Source organism: Carassius gibelio, chromosome A25, assembly GCF_023724105.1.
Source record: "Carassius gibelio isolate Cgi1373 ecotype wild population from Czech Republic chromosome A25, carGib1.2-hapl.c, whole genome shotgun sequence".
NCBI classification, from domain to species: Eukaryota; Metazoa; Chordata; class Actinopteri; order Cypriniformes; family Cyprinidae; genus Carassius; species Carassius gibelio.
The window spans coordinates 15,907,558-15,927,051 of NC_068395.1; the positions used below are offsets into that span (position 1 = coordinate 15,907,558).

The following is a 19,494-nucleotide window of genomic DNA, read 5'->3' on the forward strand; positions in this document are numbered from 1 at the left end:
TCAATAGATGCTAGGGTGTCCTGTGATGATGCACTCTAACAGGTCTGGTTTTGCTAACTTGTCTCCCGCCAGTGTCTCTAACCATCTGCTCTTTTATGACATGCAAGACAGGTTCCCTAAATCCCAGAGATAAAACAACAATGCTACGAAACAGATATTAGACATGATGAATGATAGACTGGCAGCTGGAGAATAGTTTTGCGGTTGCAGTACCTGAAACACAAGGACAAATTACTCTTGTAATTTTGACTGGATATATTGATACAATATGCAAAACTACAACGATGTTTAGAGTAAAATACACCAGTAAATTCAGCTCATTAAGTAAAAAGGGGAAAATATGACTTTATGTTGACTTTACAGGATTATCTGAGTAATATTACTAGTGCACATCAAGTTAGAGTAGAGCTTACTTATGTGTCGTGATTAAGCTGTGCTGTAGTGGAAGGTGACTGTGGGCTGTGCAGTTTGACAAGGTCCCTGTCAAGCACAGTTCCCTGTTTGATGAATGTTGTTTGGGGATGTTGGGTAATTTTTCTCTGACAGGGTGTGGCTTTGGGCGACATTGCTGTTGATTGCTTGTGCTCTACACAGACTGTGTGGAGAGTCGATTATACAGTGTTGAAGTAGAGTGGTTAATACTCTGGGCTGGTTATGCAAATGTTGCAGACTTGCTGTCAGGTGGGGGGTGACCACCTGGACAATTACTAACCGGACAATTAGTAAGACCCTTGTTGTGCCCTTCAGCAGCGCACTTCACCCCAGGTTGCTCCCGAGGGACTTTAACTGCAATTAGTATACTTTAAGTATCTTTGGATGCATCCGTTAATGGATAACAGTGGGCAATTAATACTTTATTTCTTTGTGAACTAAAGAGAGCAGTTGAGTTGAGGGAAGGACTGGATTATGGTCTCGTAAGGCCCATGAGCACATGTATCTGTGTGTCCCTCAGTCAAAATTCTGGATTACTTAGATTCCTATTGAGATGATTGGATTTTCTGCAGAATTTTGCTGTATAAAAATAAGTGTGACCACTTCTTTAAAAAGCGAAAGTCCTACCTTTTAAAACCTTTTTTGGCTTATTGCTCACAAATTCATACACCGGTTTGCTTATTGCACAGAGTGGCCCTCAAAGTCCTTCCCTAGTATGTGCCAAGGACCTCAGATTCTTTTGGTAATCTATCTTGGTTCACTGTAGCCTTGAGAGTTGACTAGCCCCTGACACCCCTAGATCCTGAGGCTCTGGTCCCACTGGTTTCCAAAATTCCAAGCTCAAGTCTGATTGACGGACTTCTAAAAAATTTCTGGGAACCGAGGAGTGCAGGGTTTTGTCATGTCATGTAAGGCAGTGGTTCCCAACCACGTTCCTTGAGCCACCTCAACAAAGCACATTTTGCATGTCATCTTAAACAGACACACATGATTCAGGTCATCAGCTCATTAATAGAGACTCAAAGACCTGAAATGAGTTTGTCAGAAAAATGAGGGTACCTTACATCAGTTGTATTAGAATTAGAGTTGTTCCGATTCTGATACTAGTATTGGATATATCACTGATACCACAACAAATTCTGGCATCGGCATCGGCGAGTACATGAACCCATATACTGATCAGATACCATTTTCTTCAAAGAAGAAATTAAAACGCGTTAGCAGCACTGATCTATATATGACTGGATTGCTAATCGCGTTCTACACTGCCAACAGACACAGTGGTTAGCAGTATGTCCGCTGTTTAGCAGTATTTCAGACTGGACCAACCAGACAGTAAAACGGCGACTAGGGATGCCACAAGTACTGCCACTTCACTACCAAGTAGGTACTGAAAATAAAAAAAATGTGAGGATACCAGCGTACTTGTAGTACCGGTAGTAAGTTTGAGTATATTTGGTACCCACAGCTGCGTTCAATCGCTTCCGTGTTAGTCTAAGCGCAGGGCTCCAGACTGTAGCCGAATATATACTAGTGTCTGTGAATATTAAACTGCAAAATATTATTTAAAAATTACTCCTGCGAATTCTACATCTCTGTGGGTGACGGGCGCAGATGTGCGGCAGCTCGCTGTTTTGTAGTCTCTGCCGTGTGTCACTATATGAGGACACGAATGCATAAACCATCACTTCATGAGAATTTACCGTTTAATTTGAGAAAACTGTCATATCATAAACACAGGCAGTCAAATATCTTCATGGCAACCCATCAAAATAAATGTTCGGTTTAACGTGAGTAAATTGAAAATATATTAAGCTACTGTTGTAGCCTACAGTAGATTTAGCTATGTCTCTATGTATTAATAATAATACGTCTCTATTAATAATAATACTTATGCCTAGACTGTTGCTTGTTTTTTACTTGTTTTGTTGTAAAGAGATTATCTGATTTATATATATTTTTTTATATTCCTAGACTTATTTGTTGGAGTTTTTATACAGTTATATTGTAAAACTAAAATACCTTTATTAGTTTGCGGCATTAGATTTTTGGCTGCATTTGAAGTTCTTTTTCGCTTAAGAAAATAAATAATATTACTGTCAAATTCATGTCAGATAATAAAAATACTGTAATGAATACAGTAGTTCACCATGTATTTGTTCATGTTTTATTAAGCGATAAGTCTGAAGCACACCATAAAATAATTCTAGCAATTTACACAGGGCTAGTAGTATATACAGCTGTATATAGAGATACACACCCAGGTATCGGATCAGTACTCGGCATCGGCCGATACCCTGAACCCAGGTATCGGAATCGGTATCGGGAAGAGAAAAATGGTATCGGAACATCTCTAATTAGAATCACTAATTTAAGTTACCAAACTGCTATAAAATAGCTTTTGGGGGAACTTCTGTATTTGCTGGATTCTACAAAGTTTGCAAGGTTTAATGTCTTTTTTTTTTTTTTTTTTTAAATCTATTGCAATTATTGTATGGCAGGCACACTACAAATAATTAATGGAATTGATGACGTTAAATATTTCCAAGTATTTACACTGTCTTCAAAGCAAGATGTCAAATGGTTTAGTTTCTTTTAATAATCCAACTTCATATGTAATATTTTACTGCATAACTATTACAAACTGTACATAAATAATTTTGTATTCAGTTGCTTTTGGCAGTGTAGTAGACTATAGTCTACAACGAGCTTTGCGATTGATATTGCTTATCCTGCCCGAAAATACCCAAAACATTACGGTTCATGTCTGCAGTAATAGTTAACTAACATGAATCCTAAAAACAAATAATGTCTGAGCAAATCATGAATTTTCACTCTACACCTACCTCTGACTAGGCATAACATTTAGTCTCAGACGTAGCACTATGCTTAGATGGTGCTACAGATATAAATTCTATGCAGGACTTAAAGTGCATTTTATGTCCAGCTTAGTCTTACAACCATTTGATCCAATGGAGCAACCGGCCCCTGGTCTCCATCTTGATTCAGACTTGACCCTCTTTTGTTCACCATTTTGATTCAGACTCGACCCTCTTCTGGTTTAGTGTTGACTCTGATTTGACCCTCTTCTGTTCTCCATCTTGATTCAGACTCAACCTTCTTCTTTTCTCTGTCTTGATTCAGACTTGACTGTCTTCTGGCTTTGGTCTTAACTTGAAATAAATATACTCTGGTCTTAGATAATCTGATCTCAACTATAACACTGGCCGCTATAGCTCAGTTATAATGAAACATTTTAATATACTTGATTTCAGATTCTAATTCATATTTTCCCAGCTCTGAAATGTCAAATTCAAAATGCAATCTTTCATTTATCCCATATATAAATGTCAAGACACCACTTTTTGTCAAAATGGGCTGTTCTTGCCTGGACGAGCTATGAAGTGGACCAGACTTTGCTGATAACAAAAGTCTGGCTTGTGTCAGACTTGTACAGACTGTTAACCATCAGTACCACACATCAAACCTACCTGTTCTGGTTTGATATCTGTCCAAATCATTTAGTCATCAGTCTTCACATCTGTCCTCTTGTGTTTCCCAACAGCTGTTATTTCCTGTTTTCCAGTTTTCACATGCCATACACCTGCCAAACACGGCTAGCAGAGCCTGACACGCAATAACTCACGCAACTGCCGCCCATCATTCTCCCGGCAATCAGTCTAACCTGACATTCATCGTTCCTCATCTGTTGCGTACACTAGAAAACAGCCCTCAGGTGTGCACACTGTGCTGTTTGCCTCCTATCAGTCATGTGTGATATTATGTTTATCCTCACCACAGGTGACCCTCTTTTTAACATCATTGTTTTTGCAAACCATCAGGACCATGCAGCTCATTTTTGTGTCATGACATGCCATTTGGGAAACACCAAGATAAATTGTGTTGAATTGAGACTGTAATCCACAGACAGACTCTGAGATCCTTCTGAAATAATTATCCGTTTGCGCTGACATTGGTCTCTGTTGTTCATGTGTAGCCTGTGGTTGTTTCAGAGTAGACTTATGCTGTCTACGTCTCAGTCTTATCGCATAATCACAGCGCCCCAGTCAATGTCCGCAGGCCCACAGGCTAAACCTGATTTAGATAAATAAGACCTGTTAGATGGAGTAGCATTGCACTACTGACAAATAAGCCTGTCTGCATGAATAAAACACTGTGTGTGTGTGTCGTGGTCTTTGCCTAACATATGGGGAACAAATGTTCTTGCAATTATTTTTGTGTGTGTGTGTGTGTGTCTGTGTATATCTCCTTATCGACCAGGTCAGAACATCTTTGTTTGAAGGGTGTATGACTTCTAGTCTTTTAAAACAGTCCAGCTATCTGTCTGTCGTTCTGCCTGTCTGTAGTTATTTTGGTCATTCTGTCTGTCATTCTGTCCTTCCGTCTGTCCTATCTATCTATCTCTGTTGTTCTTTTATCTTTCATTCATTCATATTTTCGTCCGTCCCTCAATCTGCCTATCATTTCTTTCTTTCTGTCATTCGTTCGTCTCTATCTCTTGTTCTTTCTTTCTGCCGTTTGTTCATTCGTTTGTCTGTCTGTCTATCTATCTTTCATTCTCTTTTTTTCTTTCTTTCTGTCATTTGTTCATTTTGTCTATCTCTTTCGTTCTTTCTGTCGTTCTGTCTGTCATCCTGTTTATCGTTCTGTCTTTAATAGTTGTTTTAATCCTTATTTACTTAAGTAAAATTTCTGCATATTATACTTGTGTATCGTGTGTGTTTTGTATTGGAGTTATTAAATGGAAGCCAATAATTCTGTTGTGGGCATTTTGTTTGGTCAACACAACTTCCTTTTTAATTTTATATTGATGGTCTTTAATAACCAAGTGTCCTAATTTTTGTTGCCGATAACGCTGAAACAAACATCTCTGTGTATTAGTCAAGCCCCATTGGACAGTAATAATCTGATGAAAAGTGATGTTGAACAGTTATTGTATATCTAGCAGTTTGCAGTCGAGGGCGTATGACAAGACGAGACATGATTGCTCTGAGGTTTTTATAGTACAGTAGCCATCTAGAATCGTCTACGGCACTAATTGCACCGAGGCTGATTAGCAATTGTAAGTGGTTCGTGGACGTGCTGTTGATAGGAGAAATGCTGAGAGGGTGCTTTTCCTGTTAACCTGGTGGTGTGCTGTACATGGCATAATTAAATTGCCCCATGTCTCCTAACCCCACTGTAATATTAGCAGAGTTTATTCAGTCATTCATCAAAAAAATCCCTCATCAGAGATGCTGTACAGGACTAGCAGAACCTGCTAAGCTAGCACACAGCTGTTTGCGTTGAGAAGGAAACAGAAGGAAACAAACCTGAAATTTTCTTCATCAGCATATATCTGTATTAGCTTACTAGTAATAAGGTAAACTAATAAGTGATATTTTCTGTAGTTTTGAAGTTGTTATATACTAACACTGAATTTGCACTTTGCATCTACTTTAATTCATGGTTTCTAACAATAATTTCACATGAAATATTGATTTGAGTTGAAATTGTATTATTGTGCAAATAAAGTGAGGCACACAGTGCAATAAGGGACATGAAGATTTTTGGCATACACAATCAACTATTAAAAATAGCATGATGATGACAATTACCTAATAATAATATATAGTAGTATATATTTAAAATAATTTTGTAACATGTTTTACATTATTTTAATGTATAAATAAATAAATAAAATTAATTCATTCTTATTCTCATTTCAACCCCCCCCCCAATACAATTATCTTTAAAAAAATGTAATGTATTTGATTTAAAAAAATCTACTTCTTTTTTTTTTGAGTGAAACAAGAAAAAAAATAAATAAATTGCAGGGTAAATATTGATTATTATCACTGAGTATTTATTTAGCTTCTCTTAATGACATTTAGTCCAGCAATATAGACATGTTTCGAGTAGATTTATGTACAAGATTAAGAAATTATTAAATAAATACATAAAATAGCACTGTCTTTATTCTTCTTTCATTTAATGTCTATTCATTTAATTATTAATTATTTAAAGAAACAGACATTAAATAATAAAAAAAGAATAAAGACATTGCTTATTTAATTATTTTTGTGCGTCTGCACACTCAAACCTCCGATTTTTCCCACTGATTTTACCTCAAGAGAACTTGAGCTGACCTTTGTCCAGTGAGACTATGATCCTTCCTTTGTGGGGTGATTTATGTGTCTTCCTTCATATCGATCGTGTTCTGGTATGATCAAAGGTGCACCTAAAAGCCAGCACTGAGAGAGACCATTATTGTGGATTTGGCTCTGCTCATACATTATTTATCTCCTTGAGCCTGTTCTATATGCCATTATGGACATTATAAAGAAGGGAGCCACTGTCTCACCGTTTACTTAGTGTAAGCACAGGATACATGCAGGAGAGATCGGATACAGTCAATGCGGAGGGTCATAAAAAAGCCATAAAAAGGGTATTGAGATGCTCTCCCGCCACAGAACGTGCAACATTCCCATTGGAAATGTGCCCCTGATTTAAGGGAACAGGAGATGGAGTAGTTTTTCATGGCGTCCATGAGATATAGTGGAGGGTTTGGGGTGGGAAGTGTTCGGTGAGTTACAGGGGGACGTGTGGGATATGGCTTTCAGTTTGTTAGCAGTGTGATAGTGATGGATGAGGCTGGTAAATATCTACTGCTTTCTCTTTTTCTGTTCCTTTTTCACTAGCGCAAAGCCCGTGTTGAAGCCATGACGCTGGATCTGGCTTCTTTGAGGAGCATCCGGGAGTTTGCAGAGATTTTCAAAGCCAGGAAACTGTAAGTAATACACAATGCAACAGAATTGTGATACAAGGTTTAATTGTGCACCTTGACGAACACTGTCTAGCTCATCATGAAAAGCTTTCTGTTTGCCCTGTCCTGAGACCAACCCCCCTCCACCTGGCTCCATTAACGAACTATCGCTTCAGAGAAGGGGCCAAAAGGTCTCCCCTCTTTCATCCTGACCCCTCATCCCTCTCTGAGGTCAATAAATAAGTAGCTGAACCTTAGCTATAATTCCATCAATCGCAAAGCCACAGATTGGGAAGTCCTTCACAGTCTCCTAGTTAAATCAATTACTGCTCCCAGCTTTTGGGAAGTTGTAGTGCACATCATGATGGGATAAATGTGGAAATGACTTTTAAAATCAGTGTAAACGTGTGGCAGTAAAAAAAGAAAAGTGAATGAATGTCATTTATTTATCCACCCATACATGCTAATAAATAAATAAATGAACACATTAAAAAACATATATATATATATATATATATATATATATATATATATATATATATTTATATATACTTAGGGATTAGCGATATACCACATGCAATTGTCAAGCGTGTTTCGTCAGTGAAGCCGGTTACGCAATATCACGTTCATTATCGCAAATGAATCGCCTTCAATAATAACGTGATATTGTGTAGCTTGTCAGGGATCTACGGTTCTGTCTATTATATGACGCTCCATTTGAAAGCAGGTGATGCCGATTTACCGCTAATCAGGGAACCGACTTTACTGACGAAATGGACTTGACAATTGCTAAAATATATCGCCCATCCCTACATACACTATATGTGTGTGTGTATATATATATTAGGGGTTTGGCCGAAGCCGAATACCTTATTCGGAAAGGCAAGAATAATGGCTTCAAAAATGAATAACTGATAACATATAATTCTGCCCGAATATTCGGCTGAGGCTGCAGCACAGTCTGGTGTTTACTAGATTCACTGGTGAGCCAGGGGATCAGCGCAATATTTTACACAAACCTCTAAATTCACTCAATGAGTGTGAAGTGAATGAACTTAAACTTTATGAATAAAAAGAGCGCAAATCAAACACTGCATTGCTGTTGACACGCTGTCAGAGATGGGGACTCGAGTTTGAGACTCGGACTCGAGTGCGACTTAAGTCGCACAAACAGTGACTTCAGACTCGACTTGAGACTCGTCCTCGAAAGACTTCAGACTCGACTCGGACTCAAGCTCCGGGACTCGTGAACAATGTTAATTTTTAGTAAACGTCAGATGAGCTCGCTGTTAGAGTTGTGACGTTCGCGAACGAACCGATTCTTTTGAACGGCTCATAAACATGAACGATGGGAGCCGACTCACGGCTGGAGGGGAGCCGTTCTTTCTGTCGCTCTTTTTTCCTATGCGTGTTTCAGAGCGCGTGTTTCACACAGATGCACACAAATGAGCTCCTCCGCATGACAGAACAGTTATAGGGGGAGGGGCGCACCCAGCGCAGGCCAACCCTTTATAGCGTGATGATATTAGTTATTAGTTGTGCACGCATCCTTCACGTGAGTACTCCAATGGAAAAAAACCTGCGTGCCTCTGTCATTGGGTAGGAGCGGAGCCATGATGTTTTGCACAGATATTCATTGCAGCCCACTTTGTTATTGTTCATTGATTTGAAGGGGCTGATGTCCTATTTGCAAAGTTTACAGTAGTAATAGTATGTAGACATTTCCATTTTATTTATTCTAATTTTATCTACTTTAAATATTTTTGGTTCTCTATCAAAATGTTCTTGTGTGGAAGTGTTTGTAGTAAAAGCTGTTTTGCACAGAAATTCATTGCAGCCGGCTTTGTTTTTAATGTTTATATGTGAGTAGGTATTGTATGAATAACATAAGTCAGCGTAGCTTTGTTCATTCTTAAGCCAGACAAGAGGTGTGCAGCTATACAGCCAGGACAGACAGAAGGCCATTACTGAATCCATAAATGCAAAATACAGATATTAACTTAAAAGTAAAGCATTCTTGGTGTTTTTGTCATGTTGCAATAGCCTGTTTACACTGATTATATACCACAATCAAAGTTGATATTGTATGCTAATAAATAGAGTTGTCATAATAACATATTACATGCTTTGAATTCCTTATATATAGCTATGCAGTGTTCTAAGCAGCTTGGATGGGTCGCTGTACGTGATGCAACATTTATTATAACCAGAGACTTAATATAATAAAGAGACTTGAGACTCTAGCTCAGAGACTTGAGACTTGACTTGGACTCTAGCTCAGAGACTTGAGACTTGACTTGGACTCTAGCTCAGAGACTTGAGACTTGACTTGGACTCTAGCTCAGAGACTTGAGACTTGACTTGGACTCTAGCTCAGAGACTTTTGAGCATCTCTGCACGCTGTACACCTCTCAGAAATCAGAGCTTGGCAAGAGTAAGTGCTGATATTACCTAAAATATTACATCATACACGTTCTACTATTTGTTCTACTTGCACTTTTTTTCATAGTTTGGATGGTCCTGCGACTTATAGTCAGGTGCGACTTATTTATCAAAATTAATTTGACATGAACCAAGAGACATGAACCAAGAGAAAACATTACCGTCTACAGCCACGAGAGGGCACTCTATGCTGCTCAGTGCTCCTGCAGTCTACCACTGAAAACATAGAGCGCCCTCGCGCGGCTGTAGACGGTAATGTTTTCTTTTGGTTCGAATTAAATGCGACTATAATTAAAAAATGCTTATAGTCCAGTGCGACTTATATATGTATTTTTCCTTGTAATGACGTATTTTTGGACTGATGCGACTTATAAATTATTAATTTTGTATTTTAGAACACTGAATAGGGCAAATAGTCGAAATAGTTTTCCACACTCTGTTCTCTTATTTCTCTATAGTTTTTCCAGACCTGCAAATTTGCTTAAGTGAAATACTTTTTTAACTCTGCAGGAACCAGTCAGCCACAGGAATTCATGTTGTTTTACATAATACTCTAAAATTACAACGCAGTAACAAGTGTGCAAAGTAGCTAAATGAGTTTATATATGAAATAAGCAAAAAAAATAGCAGTGTTGCAGTAGCCTTTTTTCATGCATTTCCTGAAAATTACTTAAATCAATTTCCATATTTCTAAATTGTGGAGGAACCCTTACTGTTTTAATTTAGATACTTAAATATCTGTTTATTGGATCAGGAAAGGTCCCCAAGCTAAGAATCGAACTCACGTTGCTCGAAGCACAACCGCACTACATCTCGAAGCACTGCCTATACAATGAAATCAGGCCGGTACTGTATGTCCATTCACCACCCATTGGTCTGAAAATTAATTTTGAATTATGAATGGCTTGAAGTCTGGACTAATTAAAATTCTCTCGAAAAGAGCATTGATTATGTTGTATTATCCATTATTTGTTGTTATCATGTTACATAAGGTTATTTAATGTGAAGCCAAAGCATTTAACAGTTTCAGCGTGTCTTTGTATGCCTTGTATTATCATATCAAGACAGTTTTTTTTATCTGTAAACATTCATTAGTTTTTTGATGGTGAGCTGCAGTGATCAGTAATTACGCTAATGAGGCATAATTATGATTTAATATAGACGTGTCTAGAATTTTCTCGGCTCTGTGAGAACTGCGTTAGGCTAGATGTAGTATCTTATACTTTAGTTATCAGGGGACAAAATGTTTGTTTTTTAATATAATTTTGATAGTTATTTGATTATGAGTTACATATTATTTATGTTTTGATGTTTCTCATTTTGAGTATATCATTGTCAGACATGGGTCTATTCTTAGTGAAATTTTTGGATCGGGTTCCTTTTCTGCTCCATGCTTTTCCTCGCTCTTGGATCTTCCTCCTTCGTTTTACTGCGACACTGCTTCGACCTTCACAGCTCCATCAGCTCATAATCCAGATTTAGTGAGTTGCAGTATTAGAGGTGATGTCCTGGTTGTGTGGGGCACGTGGAGATGCCGCCGGTGTCCCCGAGCCCTCGAGGGGCTGCAGGACTCATCTGGCCCCTGGCTGGCCCTGGGGCAGCAGCAGCAGCTTGGTCAGCAGCCAGACCCCTGGAGGTGACCCCCATCCTGTCCCAGAGCCAAACCCCACTCCACCAATCTTCAGTCAGTCTGACTTTCTTAAACGCTTATTTTCAGGTATAAAATGCATTGACCGTAGCTCCTGATTACAGGATCTCTGAGTATTGTTTCCTAAAGTGGCCCTAAGAAAGATGTGTGTTTTGGGATCTTTTTTTCAGGGCCTAGTTAGTTGTCTTGCGTACAGCCTACATAGGCATCTGCTTTCTAGTTTCTAAGGCACTATCCTAGCTGAAACTGAGCCTTAAAAGTGACCGTTTGCACCTGAAGCACAAAGGAAACTCATTTTCATTGATTCTGCTGGAGTTTGCCATTAGCATGTTGCTAAGCTACCAACGCATGCACACAGAAATATATACACAGACCAATTTGCCTTTTGAGTTTTTGCTTTGTGTTCTTGTTTTACTTTATTACTAAGTTTTTTATTTTTTTTATTTTGCTTGTGTTTTTTTTCTTTGCATTAATTTGTTATGCTTATTTTGCTTTGCGTTCTGAGAAGGAAATGCGAAAATGCCTGAAGTCCAGTGTCAAGTACCCACAGTCAGTGATGGTCTGGGGTGCCATGTCAGCTGCTGGTGTTGGTCCACTGTGTTTTATCAAGGGCAGGGTCAATGCAGCTAGCTATCAGGAGATTTTGGAGCACTTCATGCTTCCATCTGCTTTAAAGCTTTATGGAGATGAAGATTTTGTTTTTCAGCACGACCTGCTCACAGTGCCAAAACCACTGGTAAATGGTTTACTGAACATGGTATTACTGTGCTAAACTGGCCTGCCAACTCTCCTGACCTGAACCCCATAAAGAATCTGTGGGATATTGTGAAGAGAAAGTTGAGAGACGCAAGACCCAACACTCTGGATGAGCTTAAGGCTGCTATCGAAGCATCCTGGGCCTCCATAACACCTCAGCAGTGCCACAGGCTGATTGCCTCCTTGCCACACCACATTGAAGCAGTCATTTCTGCAAAAGGATTCCCCACCAAGTATTGAGTGCATAACTGAACATAATTATTTGAAGGTTGACTTTTTTTGTATTAAAAACACTTTTCTTTTATTGGTCGGATGAAATATGCTAATTTTTTTAGATATTAAATATTTCAATATTTCAGCTGGTGTGCAATGAATCTAAAATATATGAAAGTTTAATTTATATCATTACATTATGGAACATAATGAACTTTTTCACAATACGCTAATTTTTTGAGAAGGACCTGTATAAAAACCATTATGCCTATGGAATGAACCCATTAAAAACTGAAGTTTTTTCCTTTTTCTGTCTTGGCTTGATGCTTAATGTGACAGTTCATGCTTGTGTAGATCTTTTCATGTCTGTGCCTCACCCTTACAAACACATCTGAGCTGGTCAGCTTATAATGGAAGCTGTTTGTCTTTAATAAAAGGGAGAGATTAACCTATTAGTTTGGGACGCAAAGCATTTATTTGGCCCATTGACCCACAGTTAGTGTGGGAATTGTTTGAAACACTGGACTAGAGGGTGAGAGTACTTTCTTCCTGATGCTTTATCTGTCCTTAAGATAGTTCCTAGTGTAGTAAGTGTTTGGTACCTTTGGATTCAGGATGCAACTTTCCTGATTCTCAATAATCATTGGTTGTGTTTATCTGTGTTGTGATTGTTTAGTTTATCTATTTATTTTGTTTGTCTTTGTAGTTTTTTGCTGTTCTGTTTTGTTTAGATTTGCATTCTGTTTTGTTTTTGGTTGATTTTATTTGCATTACATTTTTCTTCTGTTCTGTTTTCTTTAGTCTTGTTTTGCTTTTTAGTTAGTCCCATGACATTTAATGCTCAGTCGATTGGCTAAAACAAATCTAAGATCTTGGGGTTTATTTGAATACTACAGATAGGGGTTTTCTAAGCAGGATTTGACTTTTAGAATGACCTCATCTGCTATCCAGGGCTCTTTCATACATGTCTCAAGCTCATGTAACCCAGACCATCGTGATCATACTCGAGCGAGTGAATGAATGAATGAATGAATCCTCTCTCTCTCTTGCCAAGGTTGTATTTCTTCATTAGCTGTTCCCTGGCTGTGTGTGTGTGTGTGTGTGTGTGTGTGTGTGTGTGAGTCCCAGAGGAGGTGGAGTAGAGTAATTCTCATCAGGATGGAGAAGTGTTCAGGTGTGAATGGCAGCAAGCAGCTGGTGAGTCCATACCACGCCTCCCTGTTTCTGTTTCCGTCTGCAGGCGCACACATTAACAATTACTGCCATTGGAGCTTAATTCAATCACAGCTGCTTTTGCCATTTTTCTGTAGCCTGTCTTTTCTTTTGTAGCCGTTTGTAAACCCCCACCTTACCTTGCCCGCTCCCTCATTTATTTTCTTTCTCCTCTCACTCCTGTTCTCTTTGTTCTTCACCCTCAGTATGTTCAGGTAGGCACAGGAAACATATTTCCATGTACTTATCTTTCCTTTGTTCTCATCAGGTTTTTGTAGTGTTTAATTAACTCAGTCACACAACATATGCTGTGAAGTGAAGTTGATCGCCTATGATGTTTAATTTCGCCAAGCGTTCGCTGTGTATTGATTGCTTGTGGACAAATTCCTGACTCAAGGTGTTCAAACCAAGAGCAATGCAATAAAGTGACAAAGATATGCAACAACAAATGCCAGCAAATATTATCACCAAAACCAGTTATATATAAAAAAATTTCAGTCTCTGAGAAAAGTTTGCATACTTATGTCAGTCATGTTCACTACGGTAAAACACATGCTTTATTGCAGGATCTGTTTTGCTAAACTAACAATAAAGTACTTATATTAGCATCAAAAAAACATCACACACAAATAAAAAATAATCCATCCATCCATCTAAGCACCCCATCCACCCATCCATCCACCCACTCATCCCACCCACCCACCCAACCATCCATCCACCCACTCATCCCACCCACCCACCCAACCATCCATCCACCCATCCATCCATCCATCCATCCACCCACCCAACCCAACAACCCACCCACCCAACCAACCCAACCACCCATCCATCCAGCCACCCACCCAACCCAACCTATCCAACCCATCCATCCACCCACTCATCCCACCCACCCAACCATCCATCCACCCACCCATCCATCCACCCATCCATCCATCCATCCATCGATCCACCCACCCAACCCAACAACCCACCCACCCAACCAACCCAACCACCCATCCACCCACCCATCCATCCATCCACCCACCCAACCCAACAACCCACCCACCCAACCAACCACCCATCCATCCATCCATCCAATCCACCCAACCACCCATCCATCCATCCATCCATCCATCCATCCATCCACCCATCCCAGCCACCCACCCACCCATCCATCCAACCCAACCCATCCATCCATCCACCCATACAACCCACCCGCCCAACCCAACCATTTTAATGATTTAAAATACAATAGAAGTTGTTTTAATTTATATACAACATACAAAACACTTGAACTTCATGGAATCAGTCTACAATGTGTAGTAAATTAAGGGAAATGTATATTAAATAATTCCAATTAAATATGATTAATTACAATTATTTACATGAGCTGCCAGTAGTAACTGTAACAGAACTAATCTGTTCGTCCAGCTAACATTTAGTGTAACTTCATATCAACTCTAAGAAAGCATATTTTCGTGGCCACAAAAAAATACTTTCATACAGTATTAATGCATCAGAGCATCTAGCGAAGATCAAAATCGCAAGGGACATTTTGCAAGGCAGAATCAGAAACTCATGTCATTTGTGCACAATAGTTTTAACTAAACACTAACACAAACTAGTCTGACAAACAAACATACATACAATCACTCATACAGGAGAAAAGGCAAATGAGATTTGATTGATACCATCAGGGAAACCAGAGAATGAAGCGATGAAAAGAGTCAGTTAACCACCTGAGTAAACCCGTCAGCACCGTTTATAACGGGGTATATAGCTTATACTAAAGCTCTGTTTCATTTAATTAAATGTATGATACTTGCATTGCCTTAACCTGGAACGAGCGTCGGGATGCATCCTCGGATGAAAGTCTTGATGGTTTGGATGTTCGCTGGTGTAGGAGTCGAGTGATGAATTCCAGAGATGTCCTTACTCGATGGTGATTTGGGAGTTTCTTCCCAGTGGAAAGTGAAAAAGAGCTAAGAGAGACATCAGCTGAGATCCTAGGATCTTTGGTGAATGGAAAGTCAAGGCACGAGACTTAGGGGTCCAAGAGAGTTGTAGCTCATCCTCCTCATCCCCTTTGGATCTAAAAGAACCGCAGAATGGACCCAGGCGGGTCACTGATGTGAGGCCTTAAAGTCTGAGAAGATTCATGCCTCTCAGGAAGGGCTTGTCCAATGAGAGAGGCTGAAATTCCAAGCGGCCTTTTAGAAGGCTTTGTGTGAGGACATGCTAATTTGCATATGGAATACGATTAGGTGTTTATGCACAAACTACTAAAGCCCATTTCACACTGCGATTCGGGCAAATACGAGGGTAAAGTGTTCCGGCAATTGTTCCCGGGTCGCTAGATTTTGCACTTTCACACTGCCAGTGATTACCCAGGATATGTACCTGCGTTCACACACAACCCGTAAAGATCCCGTAACGACACGTGTCATCAGAATGTGACGTGTAATGTACGAGTCGAAAACGTTAGGCACGTTATGCTTTCACTGAAGCAAGCGAACGATCTCTGCGTCAGCGCGGAAAGTGAGGAACTAACTGATCTCTGCTTCATTAGAGTTTGCAATTTTTTTTTTGTCGCAAACGCTGATCTTCCTTCAAAACAGCCGGTAAAAGAGTTGCACGATAACGTGCGTCATCTATGACACGGCATTATATCTGGCTTTTTCACACAGCGCTCGTCTCCCGGGATTGAACCCGGCAATGTTACTAGGTCCCCGACCCGGGTTCAATGCCGGAATCAATCCCGGGACGTGTTTGCTTTCACACAGAAGGCGACCCGGCAATGTTCCGGCAATTTGCCGGGTCCGACGTGCAGTGTGCAGTGTGTAAAGGTTCTCAGAACACATAGGTATCAACATATTCACTCTCATTTAGATCATGAAAATATGATCTTTGCTTTTAAATGACTTGTAGACGACTGATTTCTAATGAAGCTTTTATCTTACTGATCAGAAAGCCTCTGTTGCGAATGAAAAAAAAAAAAAAAAAGCTCAACACAAGTGAGCGTTGTTTATTTTTAGCATCTCATTGCACTGTGAGAACAGGCCTCTACAGACACGTGGCTTTATTAATGGGCACATGTTTGTGGGTCCGTCTGCGTAAACTCGCACCGTTTATGTGTGTCTGTCTATTTTAAAGCATCTCTCTGTTAGCCCCACATTTTCTCGGCGGCCCATAAACGCGTTTGGCCCCTTAACGGCGGCCGGACAGAGTGAAGGGAGACAAAAGCAATCATTCTTTTATGGGCAGAGATTATTCTGAGGTCAGAGGTCGTGCCCTGGGGGTTGTTTAAAGTAAGTATGGAGCGTTATTCCTCCCCGTCCGGTCGTTACCCGCCCCCCGCTCGCCCCGACACGTAAATTGCACATTTGCGGAAGACCCCCCTGATCGCATTAATAAGTTTAAAGGGAGTTTTTACATTATGTGGGCCAAGCTATTAAAACCATTTGTTAGCTTTTTGCTTATGAAGACACGGCTGGCAGGGGGCGGCTCAGAGCGAGCGCGGCGAGTTGTTAAATCATACGACACAACAGCAGCATTAGCATGCAAACAACAACGCTCCTTCCCACTGAGAGCCGTTTCCAAATCAACCAGAGAAATTACACTCTAGGTGAGAGAGATTTTAAGAAATAGACTCAGTTTCTTTCAAAAGAAGACTGTTGTGGTGAATGATGTCTTAAAATACCTCCACTGCATCATCAGGGGCCACTTTCAGCTGTAGAGTCCCCCCCCCCCCCCCAAAAAAAAACAGCTCAATTACAGTTTTTGCATTTTCTGAAAATGTGAGTGGTGCTTGTTTTCTGTGCAAAACTTCACATGCTGCTAGGTTTTTTTTTTTTATAAATTTTTTTTATGATGTGGTTTATTGGTAACTGACCCTTGGCTTTTACTCGTCCAACGTCAAAGAGTCACTAACATATTTATTTATGTATGTATTGACATACATGTAAATGTATATGGTGACTTGAATGAACTTAAGTTTTTGATTTGATATTTTTTTGGACATGGTGGTGCGACTTTCCTGATGTCCAGAAAAAAGGGAATTATGGGAAATTATTAGATATCAGATAATTGCATCTTTTTATGACATGGCAAGGTCCATTCAGCTCAGTGTTATTATTATTATTTATTTTTATCCAATTGCTAATTTTGGTGCTTAAGCATATTCCAGTTAGTTGTCAACTTATACATAGACATTTATATAATTTTGTGATGGTAAATGTAAATAATGAAACAGCCCAGTAGTTTGGTTGGTTGGAGCAAATGTTGAATGTGATGTTGAGGAGTGGCAGGAGTGTGGGGTGCTCCTGGTTTTCGGGGTTATATCAGAGTCTTCCTGTCTCGCAGAGCTCATGGGACGCGTTATCTGCCGCTCCCCAGCGATCACAGACATGTTCCTCTTCCATTACACGCTTTCAAACACAAGCGTGAAAGTCATAAAGTTTAATGGTGTTCTCTCGCAGGTACAATCACTCCCTCTCTTTGAGTCCATGCTTCATTAAGTCCCACTCTCTCTCTCTCTCCCTGTGTGTGTATGTGTATGTGTGTGCCCATGACTGTGTGGTTGTCAGTCAGAAATGGAGAGTAGATCTGTTTCCTCCGCAGATGTTTCCAGCGAGTCGTGTTCTCCAGCAGGAGATGAACTCCTCTCTTGGGCAAACCTGAGCCGATCTAATCTGAGCTGAGCGGAGCGCTCGGTCTGTTTTATTGAGAGAAATGATGTTAACCTAAGTCACTTCAATGAGTTCTTTGCAATTTTGACAAACTTCACAGTCTCAGACCTTTTTTATTTAGATGGTTTAAACAAGAATAGAAGGCAGCAGAACTGCTGATGATTGACCATTTCCCCTGAAGAATACTACTACTACTAATAATAATAATATTAATACTAATAATACTACTTCTACTACTTATAATACAAATTTTAATTTAACAAAAGAAAAAAATACTTTAAACAAATGTAAAAAATAATTTGAAGCATTTAGAAAAAAAAGCATTTAATAATATATGAAATATATTAAATATAATTTATTTTCATTGTATTTTTATATTGTTATTTTGTTATATTATATTAATAACCACTTTAATTTACAAAGCAATAGTTTGATCAAACTTGAACAAATTTAGTGTGTGTGTGTGTGTATATATATATATATATATATATATATATATATATATATATATATATATATATATATATATATATATATATATATATATATATATATATATATATCCCATTTTGTGTGAAATATTATTAAATATAAATTAAACTGTATTTATCTTCTATTTTATGTAGATTTATATTTACTTTTAATATATAATATAAATACCCAAAGTAGATTTGAATCTATATATGAAAAATAAATGACTTAATTTATATTTAAGAATATTTCACATATTGATATTATATTATATAAAACTAAAAAAGCTAAAATATATATAAAAATAGTAAAATATATCAAATAGCTTTTAATATGAAATATTCTTAAATATATAATAAATATAATGTATTTTTAATTATATATTTCTTGTTTTACTATTTGTATCCACCTTATATTATATATTTTGTAGTTATGCAGCCACATAGGAGTGATAACTCTTATTTCCATGTCATGTTGTACCATAATCAGGCACAGGAACAGAAAAACAAAAACTGTGCTTGTTCTGCGGTCCTCTAAAGGTCAGTTGTGAGTGTCACTAGAACATGCTGCTCGGTGTTTGTTACGCTGTGTGTTTCTAATGGAAGCACATGTGTATCCGCACATTTCCCATGATCCTGTGTGTTTCCACTGATGCACACGTCTTTCCACATAGATCCTGAAGGGAAATGTGAAGTGCACTTTTTTTAATGTCATAGAGAAGACTCATTAAAGCAGGGGCATAACAATTCCTCCATTAATTTTCCAGCAACCAGTTTTTAATTAATAGTGCAGGCAGTATTAAATATGGAGTACACAAATTGCCTGTGGGCTTCGTAATTAATTCTAATGGAAGAAATTAAAAATTGGTGGGGTGGATTCAGATTATT

General features: G+C 38.8%; 1 protein-coding gene across 2 annotated transcripts in view; it reads left to right on the forward strand.

Annotated features, from left to right (window-relative positions):
• Positions 1–19,494, forward strand: part of wwox (WW domain containing oxidoreductase) — a 194,695-nt gene that overhangs the window by 43,320 nt on the left and 131,881 nt on the right. For both annotated transcript variants that reach the window (XM_052544133.1, XM_052544134.1), the window contains exon 6: positions 7,134–7,222. In XM_052544133.1, the coding sequence (XP_052400093.1) occupies positions 7,134–7,222 (89 nt within the window). The remainder of the gene's footprint in view (positions 1–7,133; positions 7,223–19,494) is intronic.